Source organism: Apis cerana, linkage group LG2 (assembly GCF_029169275.1).
Source record: "Apis cerana isolate GH-2021 linkage group LG2, AcerK_1.0, whole genome shotgun sequence".
Taxonomy (NCBI): Eukaryota; Metazoa; Arthropoda; class Insecta; order Hymenoptera; family Apidae; genus Apis; species Apis cerana.
The window spans coordinates 5,622,547-5,636,339 of NC_083853.1; the positions used below are offsets into that span (position 1 = coordinate 5,622,547).

Genomic DNA, 13,793 nt, shown 5'->3' on the forward strand with positions numbered 1-13,793 from the left:
ATGTATTATTAGATGCCACTTGACGGGTCTATAGTTATTCGATAGTTATTCGAGTGTACGCTTGAAAGTTATTCGACTAGTTTTATCGATGATTGATATATTTTTGGTAAATCGATTTTTAATTATTATGTAAGATTATTTTAGAAATTACCTCTTTCAGCAGAATTCTTAGCAGAAAAAGTTATTATATAGTGAAAGGGGTTAAAATATTATTTGGAAAATTGGAATTCAAATTTCTGATTCATTTTTCGTGTTCGATTATGAATGATGCATGGCACTTTTTTCTTTTTTTGAATGTATTCTTAATAGTTTTCAATTGTAAAAAGAAAAGAAAGCGTTATATTAAAATATCAAAAGTCTAATTCTATTTTTGTTTCATGAATATGCATTACATGTAGTCTCAGAATAAAGATTTGCTAAGTAAACCTAGTAATTTAGATTTCTCGTCGTAAAGTATTGATTTTCGAGAGTTAAACAACACGAACGAACGAATCAGAACACCTCAATTTTTAATTCAATTATACTTTCATTTACTTCTCTCTCACGTCATTTCTCCAATTCAACAAAAATCCAATTAACCACGGCCCGACAACTAATTCATAACATCCTTGCTCGCCGTCTAATTGTCCAATCAAGCAAATGCACCATTGAACTTCTTCGACTTCCTTCATTTAAGCGTTAAATTACACAAACCCATAATGCACTATAGAGAAGACGAATCACGATGCACATATTTGAAGCATATCCCGCTCAAGTAAAATAAACTTTATCACTTTCTTCGTGCTGCATTTGTCAAAGAAATAAATTTTAGCTTTTATAAATCTCTACGAAATTCGTACTGCAAATTATCTAATTTCATTTAAACAATGGATGAAACATTCGTATTAAAAATATAATTCGATCTGAAAGTAAAATAAATACCTTTCATTCAAATTATCTGTTTCCACACGTGTACAAATTCGATATTCACCACCCAGTATGTACAAAATGCCTTTGAAGTTCGTGCCTCAACTTCGCGAACCAAGACAGTAAATTTACGAAGATGAAAGCATGTATGCGCAAACACAGTTCCTCAAACGATTTAGTACCAAGTTAAAGGTTTTCGAAGTTGCATGTACGGTTGGCATCGGTTTTCTTCCCATCTAGAATAATAGTTAAATTTGTATCACGCATTTCTCGAAAACCATGTTACATGCTGCATTATTCTCAGATTTAGTGCACTCGTTGTACTCCAGCTTATTTTCGTCTCGCGTTCTCCAACTTTCGATTCATTCGATCTTTGTTTCCTCGAAGATATTTGCCCACTATTGTACATTTTCGACTGGTTTATAAAATGTTTTGTTATAAAATATTTTTAAATAAATAATATATTCATTACATTAAAAAAAAGCTGTTCTATCAACTGATCATTAATTCTCTCTCTAGTTAGAGCATTATGAAATTAATATTAAATTAATTATAATTGTTCTATATATATATATATTTTTTTTTTCTTGTTTAGGTAAGTTAACCCTTGGATCAAGTCGAGATGCGGATATTTCTGTCGTTGGTACTGGCGTCGAGTCCATTCATTGCACGATTGAAAACAATAACGGCGTGGTCACTCTTCACCCCATAAATGGAAGCACGGCAGTCGATGGTGTACCGATAAATTCGCCTGTGAGACTCGCTCAAGGTAAGACCTTGACTCACATACGAATGGCCAAGTACAAACCTTTTTTATAAAGGTGTCACTTGGTCAATTTTCTCTGCTGAAATTAAATTTGATATTTTTGACAATATTAAAATGACTCGTGACGTCAAAGTGTAGAGAATTATCTATTGTAAAATATTATCCAATATCTCTGTTCCTTATTTCATAGTTTCTAGAAAACAATTCTATATCATTTTCATCAAAAAGAAATTTAATTTTTTTCTTTCGTCTTTTCTTATAATTTATATATTTATAATTTTTTATAATTAAAAAATTTCAATTTATACTATTTACATTAATTAACATTTATAAGATCTGTATTTCTAGAAATATTCTAAGTGAAATAAAGGAATATATGTTTCAAAAGAAAGTATTCAAAATTGAAAATCTTTCCACACGATTTTACATATAAATTTAACGTTTCAGGTTGCATGCTGTCCATTGGTAGATCCAACTATATGCGCTTTAACCATCCAGCTGAGGCGAAACAATTACGATCGGTACTGCCGCACTCGAGAATCTCCATGGCGCCAATAAGCTTCTCTCTACCGGACAGCCAACTTCAAGAGAACTATCATCTGGAAAGGAAACCACCGGTTGCACCGCGAAAATCTCCTAGAAATTCTTGCTCGGACGAGGAGATGGGTTTCCTGGGGAAACTAACGAAATTCGAGATGTTGTCGAAGCAGAACAGGAACAACTGCGTCTCGCCAAAAGTCTTTCCAGCGGGCGCCATTACCACCAACGTGCCTGCCGATCAAATTCTCGGCCACTCGAGATCCTCCAGTCTAATCTCGTTAAAGAATAGCAGCAACAACAATTCACCTTTGCAAAATTTAACGAATTTAGAAAGAAATTGTTCCAATACACCATCCTTCAATTCGTCCTCGCCCGGCCATTTGTTCAACACATCCTCTCAAGGCAGCTGTTTCATATCTTCCTCTCCCAATTATTGCAGCGACGAGAATCGTCAAAGAACGGAGATCAGGCCGGCCAGTAGATCCAGCACACCTAGCCATCAGTATCAGAACATTTCATCCCCCAATCACAATCAGATTCAAATGTACTCGACGGCAGAATCGTATCTGAAAACCTACAAGCCATATTATCGAGACAACAACAACGAGAACAACAATCAGAATCAAACGACGTCGAAGAACAATGTCAATCAAGCGGAATTGATGTCGCGGAGCTTCAGCTGTCAAAGATCGACCGACCTTGACGATTTGAGAGATTTCGACATGAGTCAAAGTCTGATCGTCACTAAAACCACCACGACCGAGTATCTCCAGTTGGAAAAGTTCGGCTCGAATCCTAACATCTGCAACAGCCCTAACGGGAATTTCTGCGGTGCGAACTTGAGGAGCGTAGGCGGAGCGCAAGGTTTCGGATCGAATCCGAATATCAAGAGGATACAACCGCCCAGCCCAGCGTTCAATCGAAATCCGAAGTACAACGAGCCCAAGAGAGGTTTCGGACGAGTGAAGAGCCCGACCCCTAGCACCGGAAGCGGTTGTTCGTTGGAGGAGCTGAGGGAGAGACAGATCGACGCGGAGAATAAGCGACGAGAGGCGGAGAACAAGAGGAAACAGGCGCAAGAGGAGAGGCTACGGGAACAGGAGGTCGAGAGGCAAGAGAAAATGAGACTCGAGGAGATCCTCGCCATGTGTGCCGAGTACGAGAGGCAGAGCACTGTGGAGAAACCCAGGCAACCCAACAGGTGAATGGGTTATTTGCATGCGAGAAGATTGGAGCTTGACACGGAATCGTTTACCGTACTCTTTTGATACGTCGTCCACGATTGTTAATGCGTTATGTAGTGTGTATTATACGAAGAAATTGCAAGACTCTTCTTCTCTTCTAGGAGAATATGTCTATTTTGTGTTTTGAAATAAATAGAAAATCGAATTGTAGATCTTTTGATAGAATATAGAGGATTTTAACTATATAACAACACGCTGCATATTTTTATTAAGTATTGTAAAGTAATTTTTTTTATATCTTTGGTAAAGTCAATCTCTATTATTAACAGCACAAAACTTTTTGTACTTTAAGTCTATAATATCTTTCTTATATTTTCTTTTACAGAATCAAAACAAATGGCTCGCTACCACGAGACAAACGACTCGGCTATAATTCACCCTTCGACAGCCCGAAGAGCCCATCAAAAAACCAACCCCACTTCTCCTTCGACGCCGGGAAACAATCAAACTCGGCTTCATACGAGAACGTGAACGTACAAAATTCGAAAATGCTGTTCCAAAATGGCAACTCGCCGAACAATCGTCGAAACCAGGCGACGAATCATCCGGACAATCAAACGCAAGATCATCTACAATCAATTACGCCAAACAACAATAACAATAATCAATCGACGATATGGCCAAACGTTCTTGGCAACGGGGATCATACTTTTTCCGGATCGATCTCGCAAGCTCGTAGCTATGAGAATACAACCATCGATGGATCGATATTCAACAATAACGATATAGGTTATGGAAAGATCATCGATCCAACGAAGGACACTTATGGAACGATTCAATTGAATGGGACCAGGATCAATGGGCAACAAAACAAACATTTGCGAAACTATGGTAACTCGATGAATGGGAACGTAAGCTTATACGAGAATGTAGTGATTAATTCCGTGCAGAACAACAATCAAAACAATCATTCCATGCCAAAGAAGAATGGCCAGTTGTCGAATTCGTGCGAGATGATCGAGAACAAGCTGGCGATATCGAACGACGATCTTCTGGAAGCTATCGAGCAGCTTTCCATGCTTTCCAAGTCCAAAGAAATTTGCACGATCCCTAAAAAGAATAATTCGGAGAAGGACAATGCGAAATCGAACGAAGCTAAAGCTGAGAAAGAGAGGAAGGAGCTCGAGGAGGAGGATAGGAAGAAGTACATAGAGTTTCTTCAGAATGAAAAATTGCATATTCTTGGTAATATGGATATATTGAAAAGGAGCGTCGCGGATATTGAGATCCAAGAGGAGGAGATTAGTAGGGAGGTTGGTGTGATTTAACTTTTCTTTTAACTGTTTACATATAGGCAGGGTAACCATAGTAATTATAACAAGATTAGAGTTGCAAAGTATTTCTTGTATTTTGAAAAAGAATATGGAAAATATTATTTTCTTTTCAACTTTAAAGATATGAATGCGTTCAATACTAACGATCATCGACAATTCTTTATCCTCTTATCTAAGTTTGTCTTCGAGTTAAAATTTATTTATCTTTTTGTATTTCGCATAGAGATAAGATTCTATCCTTCCCTCTTTGAGTATGTTCAGTCACGTTTGTGCATTCGTGCATCAAGCATTTCTAAATATATTAAATCTTGAAAAAAAAAAAGAAAAACGATAAAATTAACATGAAGAAGCTCGTTTTTCTTTTTTCCAGATTCGAATTTTTAAAACGAAATTTAGAACAGGTTGTTAAAGAAACTTTTACGCTCGAATCTTTGATAATTTTTTTTTAACCGATCGTGAATTTGCATTGTGTGTGACAGCTCGAATTAGAAAAGGCACTGCTCTCTGCAGAATACGAGTCAGAATCGTTGAAACTGAGTCAGGACGAGGGCGAAAAGATAAAAGTACAGATGCGGATAAACGAGCTCGAGAGACAGATGGCCGAGGATAACACCAGCCAGGCGAATTTGCAAGCAGAGGCGAAGCAGAGAGTGCAAAGGGCTCAGCAGGCTTGCAGCCGCTTGGAGGAGGAGTTGGCGAATTGCACGGACGAAACCGTGCAACAGGATATCAGTGAGAAGCTTATGGCTCAACAAGACGTCCTCGAGTCAGAGAGGAAAGCATTTGAGGATTTAGAGTTTCATCATCTGGAAGAAGAAGCGAGCAAGCTGGCTACTAGGGAAGAATTACAGAGGTAAATCTATTTCATGTACGATTATATGGATAAATCCTTTTAAATCCTTGTCAGTTGTCCATTCTTCCCATCCTCTTGATAATTCATTATTTTTCACTATAAAAACTTAGCTTAATACTATCAAGATATGAAAATATGATTAATAATGTCGATTTTTAAAAAAATTTTGTTATTAAATTAGATTGATTAGATTGATTCTGTTTTTTGAATTGAATTCACGAAGTTTTGAAAGAAATTTATAGAGAAAATTTATTGTTAATATATTTTGTAATGATACTATGTTTATGAAAAAATAATACATACGATTAAAATTAAGAAATAGATATATTTAGATATTCTAATCTTATTTTTATCTATGATATTTCTTGTTCTATCGGCTAAAAAAAAATTTATAATAGAATATTTCTTCTACAAAATTATTTACAAATTTTCTTTATTGTATATATCTTCAAGATGATAATTGACATTTGAGTTTAACATAGAATTAGTAGTGCAAATATCTGTTCCAGATACTTGAGCGAATTGACGGCCAAGATAGAGAGCAGGAAGGCTCGATTGAACCATTTGGAAGCGCAAAGATCTGAAGCGAAAAGCGCGGCAACTAAAGAAGCGAGAAGTCTTGAAAGGCAAAAGCTAACGCATTTGAAACGGTTGGAAGAAGTTAGTAAACGTACTAATTTCAATTCTAAACCATCTATTTCAAGAAAACAAATATAAATTAATTTGTGTTTGATATTTAATCTTTGATTTTTGTTTGATTTATTATCTATTATAGGGTCGAAACCGAGTTAGAGCGATTAACGATGAACTGACAAAGTTGGCGCAAAATTCTTGTGAGAATAGCGATGAAAAACGATCTCCGAGCAGGGAAGACTTCGACAGGATCTCCAGGGTCACCACTGACTCTCCCATTGTAAACAATCAGGGCAGCTTGGGAAGGAAAACTATCGAATCCCTCAAGGAAATTGAGAGAAATCGACAGCTTCACTTAGCAAAACAAGGTAAATATTACATACTTTAATGTAAATATAATAAAAGTTAGGTAACAGAGCAAACGTGTTTGACATTTTTCATAAACTATTATATAATAAAATTCAATTACAGTGATCATTTGTGAAGAATTCTATGGGTATGTAAAAATTAATTAAACTAGATAATAGTTATTTTCAGATGCATTAATTATCTACAACAAATATCTTATCTTTTTCTTTGCAAAAAAGATTTTATAGCGTTCAATTACAAGCTATTCTTCTAAAAATATTTAATTAAATTTTAAATTTTTACTACCTATATATTTTATTTATTTCGTATACGAAAAAAATATATATACTTGGCTAAAATTAATTCAATTCAACTAATTTGATTCAAGATAGTAAAATAAATATTATTCAAATGAAAAATTTTTTTTAGTAATATACTTATTCTTACAATGTATGTATTAATTAAAGAATTTAATTTAGTTACAACAGGTATTATTTTATTTTTTATTATAAATCAAATTGGCATGTTTTCTCTATTACAGGCAGCCAAGTAATTTCGGAAGAAAGACGAAGAGTAGAAGAATTGAAACGAAGAGTGCAAGACGAAGTTCGGTCGCAATGGGAAGAAAGAAAAATGAATTGTACTTCTTTCAACAGCGTTGAATCAGGCGAAGAATCCTCCAGTTATTCAACGGGGCCAACAGAAAGGTGAGTCACGTGTTCAATCATGTCGCTTTTAAGATGTAAATCGTGCATTCTTCTGTTTGCTTTTCTAAGGAAGTGAAAACAGACGAAAATTGCACGGTTTTCGTTCGCACGTCAGAATTTCAACATTTCCATTTCATGTTTCATGTGTTTTTTTCGATAAAAATGTCCATCTCGAGAAACGGAACAAAGAAACGAGTATCTTTATCAAATTTAAAACGATATTTTCAATTTTTATTGTCTTTTCTTTATTTCAAATATAAATAATTAAGAAATATGTATGCAAATATCATAATTTATTTAAATGATAATGAACGTGAAATGAAAATGTAAACATTAACTGACTTTTTTTTTTAAGTTTGAAATAGCATGATTACATAATATTTAATAAGAATTAGAAATGTAAAAGTGACATGATAGTGTTTCTCAGTAAGTGTATAGTAAATATAGTCATTTTATATTTGTGAATGACGAAATTGCCTATGAATGATTATACATGCCATCATTTCAACAGTAATAGTTTTATATATGTGTTAATGATAGAAAAGATTTTTTTTTTCATTCAATAAGAATTTATATGAGAGAATTTCATGAATTTTCCTTAAAATACATATAATGTATCAAATACCTTTAATATAAAGTTAAAAAAAAAAACTCCTTTAAAAATCTATAATTTTATCATTGAAATTAAAAAACTCTTTAATTTTGTTAGTTTTATATAATAATTTTATCTTAAAGACATTCTATTTCAGATAATAGAAATTTAACTATATATATATATATATATATATAATCAACTATTAAACTTCTATTCGCATAAACAAAATTCCTACGAAACGAAATTCCAAACTTAACTTCATGACAACAAATTGAAATCGATCCAATTTCTAACCAATGGCCAATACTATGGTTCTCCGTGGTATCCGATAGATCTTCGCGTAACGAGCAGAAATCTCTTTCCTTTTTTTTTTTCTTTCCACCGTCTCTAAATGGAACGGGTTGTGTAAGCAAGGAATACGCACTACGCCTCTTTTAATCCCTCCAGTTCCGCGAAACTGGAAACCCATCGAGAGTAAAAGGTGTCGCAGCAGCCTTGACGCCGCCAAGGAGGCAGAAGAGAGGCGTCGCGGGTGTGTATCGCCGCCAGCATGCGTCCGAATCGGCGTCGACGATCACCAGATTACCCGGCTGATTGCGTCGACCGCAATAAAACGCTTTATCGGGCCCTCTCGCTTGTCCCAAGCGTAACTTGGACACGCTCGGGTGGGGTGTTATCAGGCGATACGGTATCTGCGACAGCGAGCTGCCTTTCCGCGGTTAGCTAACGCTGTTGACACGTCGTTTTCGTCGTCGTCGTTCGTTGTAATTGATGAAACTGTGTATAGGGGAGGAAGAAGGAAATATTGGCAGTTGGGATAACTTTGATAAGATAGAAAAGTTGAAAGTTATTGGAAGATGTTTGGTGATGAAAGGATGAAAATTGGTTCGAAGATCGAGGTATAATATCTTTTTGGAAATAATTGTGTGTGAACGTTATGATAAACTGTTGATGAAAGTGCGTATAGTGAGGAAGAAGGGAATATTGAGATAAATTTGTGAAATGAGGGGGGAAAAGATATTTGGAAAGTGGAGATATGAATGGAAAGTTAAAATGTAGAAATAATTGAATACAGTGAATAAAATGCATTTCGAGATTTTCTTTGCAAATAAAAGTTACGAATAAAAAAAGATCTTAAGGAAAAATAGAACATGTGTAATAAAGAAGATTGTTGGGAGAAATACATGGATTATATAAACGTCTGTATGAGAAAATCGTAGAGAGAATCTTAATCATTGTTGTGAAAGAAAAATTTGAAATTTTATTTAAGCGATAAGATAAATGCCTGAACGAAAGACTTGAAGGAAACTTGAAGAAACCTTATCGATCAAAGTTTCACGAATGTTATATCAAGGAAAAAAAACTGGTATTCGAGATGCCTCGTATTTCGAGCATTTCCTGGCTCTTATAGTTTGAAAATAAGGCAAGAAACGATGGCGAGGGATAGAGTTTCGTCGTGTCGAGTATAATGGAAATGATAAATGCAATTTGAATAACATTTATTGAAGAAAATCGACGCATCGTAGTATTGCGAGATCACAACAAAGCAAAGAACATTGCGGCAATGCAAACATGATGAACAAAGCGGTGTAAAGATTTATTTGATTGGTAGTATAATCGTAAAAATCTTGCGCAATATCGAGATTTATCGTAGAAGGGAATCGTATAAAAAGTTTGATTGATAATCTAAAAAAATCGTCGATGATAAGTGAAAGAGATCATGAAAAAAATTGAAGTGATATAAATAAAAGTTAATTACATTATATGTAATTATATTCCGTTTTAATAATTGAGAATTAAATTGACAATAATTGAAAATTAAAATTTTCTGCATAAACTTAAGCAAAGTCAACGATAAAACAATTCAATTATAAAAATAATTATCATTATTATATACCTACATGTTACAATAAAATATATATATAATATTGAATTGAAGATACATGATATATAACGAGTCTCGATTAATCAAACTAATAATATAAATTAATATTTATTTATAAAAAGAAAACAATAAAAGTGAAAGTGTATGTAAAAATCTCACAATATTTGTATGAAAATCAAAATATTTTCCTTCGAGCAAAAGAGAAAATTGTATATAATTTTTCCGGAACTTTAAGAATGATTCAAATATACGATGTGCAAACGTGTAATAACGCCATTAATCTCGTGAGCTGATGCGTGCGTGTCTCGCGAAGGTGAAAATACAAGCAAGGCATAAAAGATCGTTAAAAAAGAGGAGGAAAAAAACAGAAATATTTATCGTTGAAGAAGGTGGTCGAAAGTGAGTCGAAATTAAAGGTGTGCAGTTGAAAATTTGCGTCGTGTTCCAAGAATTTCTCGAGGTGAACGTGAAGGGGTTGCGTGCGTTGGGCGCAAGAGGGTGCGAATTAAGGGGACGATAATGCACGAGAATGAACGCGAGGGAGGTGGGTACGTCCGTTTTTAACGAGGCTAGACTCAGAGGGTGCAGCTTGATCACTTTCCTCACTAGCAATCGGTTTTACGTTACCTCTAAGGATTGGCTTTGCGAGCATTGTTGTCGACCCTTGGAAATGCGCTCGCGTGAACTTCGTCATCGATACTTGTGAGTTTATATAAATTTTGTTCTTTTTTTTTTTTCATATCGAATTTTTAGCTTAGAATATTTTAGATTGATCGAAAAAATTCCATGTTAAATTATAATATCTATATAAAATTTTAGATATAGAATGTGATTCTATAGAAAGATATCTTTTTTTGAGATATCTTTTTACATAATCATTTTTTTAATCATAGATATGTAAATATGAAGTTGTACTTAGAAGCATGATTTTGAGGAAAAAATGTTTATAGTTAGAATTAAGATAATGTTTGTAAGAAACATAAAATCGACACAGCTGTTTTTTTAAATAATTATATACTTATACAACTAATGAGAAAAAATTCTTATGAGATATCGATGAATCAGCAAAAGATTTAAATATTATAAAGAAAATTAAAGAAAAAATGATTTTTGTAAAATTACTTGTATACATTAACAATTCCATCATTTAAATTTATTCTAATATAAAAGAATTTTTAATAATCAGAGAAATTAGTAAGTCTTTTTAGATTTTCTAATCATTTTAAAATTCATTTAAAGAATATTTGTTTATTTCAAGATATGATTTAATACATTATGTGATAAATTTCTTTATATAATTTCTTGCAAAGTGTTGCCATCAATTCCAACTAAATTACAAAACCGATTTCACTCTTGATTGCAGCACGTGCTGATGTACCAGAAAAAAAGAAGGTTAATAGCCAGAATAAATCTGGCCTCGATGTTGCGTTTAAATTTCATTTTTTATTTAACATTCATTTTGTCAAAAGATCTTTATTTAAAATAATCTTCTCGAATTCTGACAAGATAATCAGACCGATGGATTATATTTAACTTTGTATATCTGATAGATAATTCAACTTCTTATAATTAAAATAAAAAGAGTTTATTAAGAGTTTTAAATTATTTTTTACAAAAGAAAATGGAAAATATAAATATTTATTTAAAAATTGTTTATAATTAAATTGATTATACGATTTCAATGGGTAGATTAATAACAAGAAAAAAAGTTTTAATCAGGAAAACAAGTACTTCTTAGAAGTACTTAGAAATATTAAAAATGTTGCAATGACAAATATATAATCAAATAAGCTTCCGAGTATATTTGTTTTTTTTCTCTCAAGATTAGCAATAATTATATTATCCTTGAATAATTTTTCATTAATTACTATTTCTTATAAATACACACCTTTCATATATTATTCCAAGAAATGTTTCAACACATCAATCATAAATCAACATAATATTACATCGAATTTCTCTTTCTATAAATATCTCATTTTATAATCGATAACATCTCGTAATAAATTTTCATCAAATTCGAGCAACGCAGTAAGAAAAATCGTACAAAGGAAAAAAATTTACTCCCCATATTTCTCACCAATCATATTTCAAACCAGTGCTCCTCAACCACGAATATTAAATCACGTTCAATCTTTAACATACTGCTACATATAATAATAATCACTTCAAAAAACTTCACCATCCTAAACCAAGCACAATTTTATCCATCTAATGTAACAAGAATGATTTTAGCTTAGATTTCATCACTAATCAACATATCACGTGGCAAAAGAAAAAAGGTTGAGAAACGCTACTTTCCAAAGCATCTTTGAAAATTCCACCCGTATAAATTACAACTATCACTCTCGCGAGTTGCCGCAAAAAACCAGCAAACCAGTAATCCCGCACGAATTCCCTCGTTAACAAGCTAACAGAACAGACGATTGCATCTAACAGGATCACCCAGTATATACGTGATCCGCATTTCCCTGTCCGTGGCGAGGCGAGCACCTCCTCTCCCTCCCCTTCCTCCCCCCTCTCTCTCTCCCATGACCATTCCACCTCTCGACAATGACCACGTCCACGGACACCGGGAGAGGAGCACGATGGAGCAAAACGAGCAAACGGAGAGAAAAAGATGACCCTGTTCCTGTAGGGTCAAGGACAACGTTTCCATAGCAACGGGATCGGGAAAGAGTGTCGCCTGTATATACGTTGAACATTGTAGAAGAATTAAATGCGCTATGCCGGTGGCACCGTCGAACCGGTCGACCAAGTCACTTTGTACTTGTTAGGTTTTAATAATACCTGCCGCGGCTATGGCCTCGCCGGTAGTGCCGATCCTCGCCAGCTAGAAGAGCCTTCCTCTTTGCCTTCTCCTGACTTTTTTTCGCGATCTCGCGCCGACCTGAAGTTCGACGGGGCTGAAATTCGTTCAACGAAGGAAGAAAAGAAAGGAGGAAGAGAAGACGAAGCGTTGATTGCGTAAGATGAAAAACGGATGATATTCGACGTACGTGATCGACGTTTTTTTTCCCCCTTTCTTTCTTTCTTTTCTTTTCTTTCTTAACCGGCCACGGTGTTCATGACTGCTCGCTATGTAAAATTCGAGTTGCCAACTGCCAAGTTTTCGTTCCGTTGATTTTTTAAAGTAGAAAGAATTAGTGGAAGTTCGAAAGTTGATTGAAGAATTTTGGACGCTCGGTTGATTTTTAATATCGATAATACGTGATTTTGAATTGGTTGTTCGTTCCTGTGATTGGTTGTTGCCGTGCTGTAGAGGCATTTTGGCGGTAGTGGATGTACGTTAGTTTGAACTACAAGGATGAATTTTTTTGTGATGTTTATGAATTGATATTGGAAGAAAATTATATTTTTCTGAAAAGGAATTTGTTTTCGGTGACTTTTGTGAATTTGATTTTGATTGTGATTTTATCAATAGTTCTATCGGTAATTTAGTTATTTTTAACAAATATATTACAATAATTTTTTATTCCAATTTAAATATGCAATACTATTAGGGATATTAAAAGTGGTTCACATTCTTTTGCTATTGCGTTTTGTGCGTAATTGTTCGTTCGATAGAAATAAATAGGAATTAACATATAAATAGATTTCATGGAAATGCAATGATACAATGGTAGAGTACAGATGTACTCTATAATATAGAGGATTATGTAACTTCGAAATTATATTGAAAATTATATTTTACTAATTATTACATTTTAAAAATGGAAAATAATTATGCAAATTTTAAGTTAAAATAATTTATGTTGTATTATAATTCAAGGAAATATGCTTATTACGAGTAAATTGAATTTCTCGTATAAGCAATGTAGTTGAAGGCTGAAAATAGATATCAATTAACGATACTACAATTATAGTGGCAGCGGAAGCAGCGACAGTGCAGAAGGTGGAACCAGCGAGAAATTATCTCCTAGCAAGCTTTCGGAGCTCACGTCACCCAGTCCAGGACCTTCGAATAATTCCTACAGCCTGCTCCAAAATGATAACGTGAGTAAAATCTTTATTTTTAAATAAAAATAAACATAAAACTAGT

General features: G+C 33.9%; 1 protein-coding gene across 1 annotated transcript in view; it reads left to right on the top strand.

The window, feature by feature from the left end:
- LOC107993246 (pleckstrin homology-like domain family B member 1) overlaps positions 1-13,793 on the top strand; it is a 68,171-nt gene that overhangs the window by 43,274 nt on the left and 11,104 nt on the right. The window contains exons 3-10 of the mRNA XM_017049577.3: positions 1,502-1,675; positions 2,120-3,413; positions 3,782-4,709; positions 5,210-5,583; positions 6,093-6,243; positions 6,359-6,584; positions 7,106-7,271; positions 13,618-13,747. Coding sequence (XP_016905066.1) covers positions 1,502-1,675; positions 2,120-3,413; positions 3,782-4,709; positions 5,210-5,583; positions 6,093-6,243; positions 6,359-6,584; positions 7,106-7,271; positions 13,618-13,747 — 3,443 coding nt within the window. The remainder of the gene's footprint in view (positions 1-1,501; positions 1,676-2,119; positions 3,414-3,781; positions 4,710-5,209; positions 5,584-6,092; positions 6,244-6,358; positions 6,585-7,105; positions 7,272-13,617; positions 13,748-13,793) is intronic.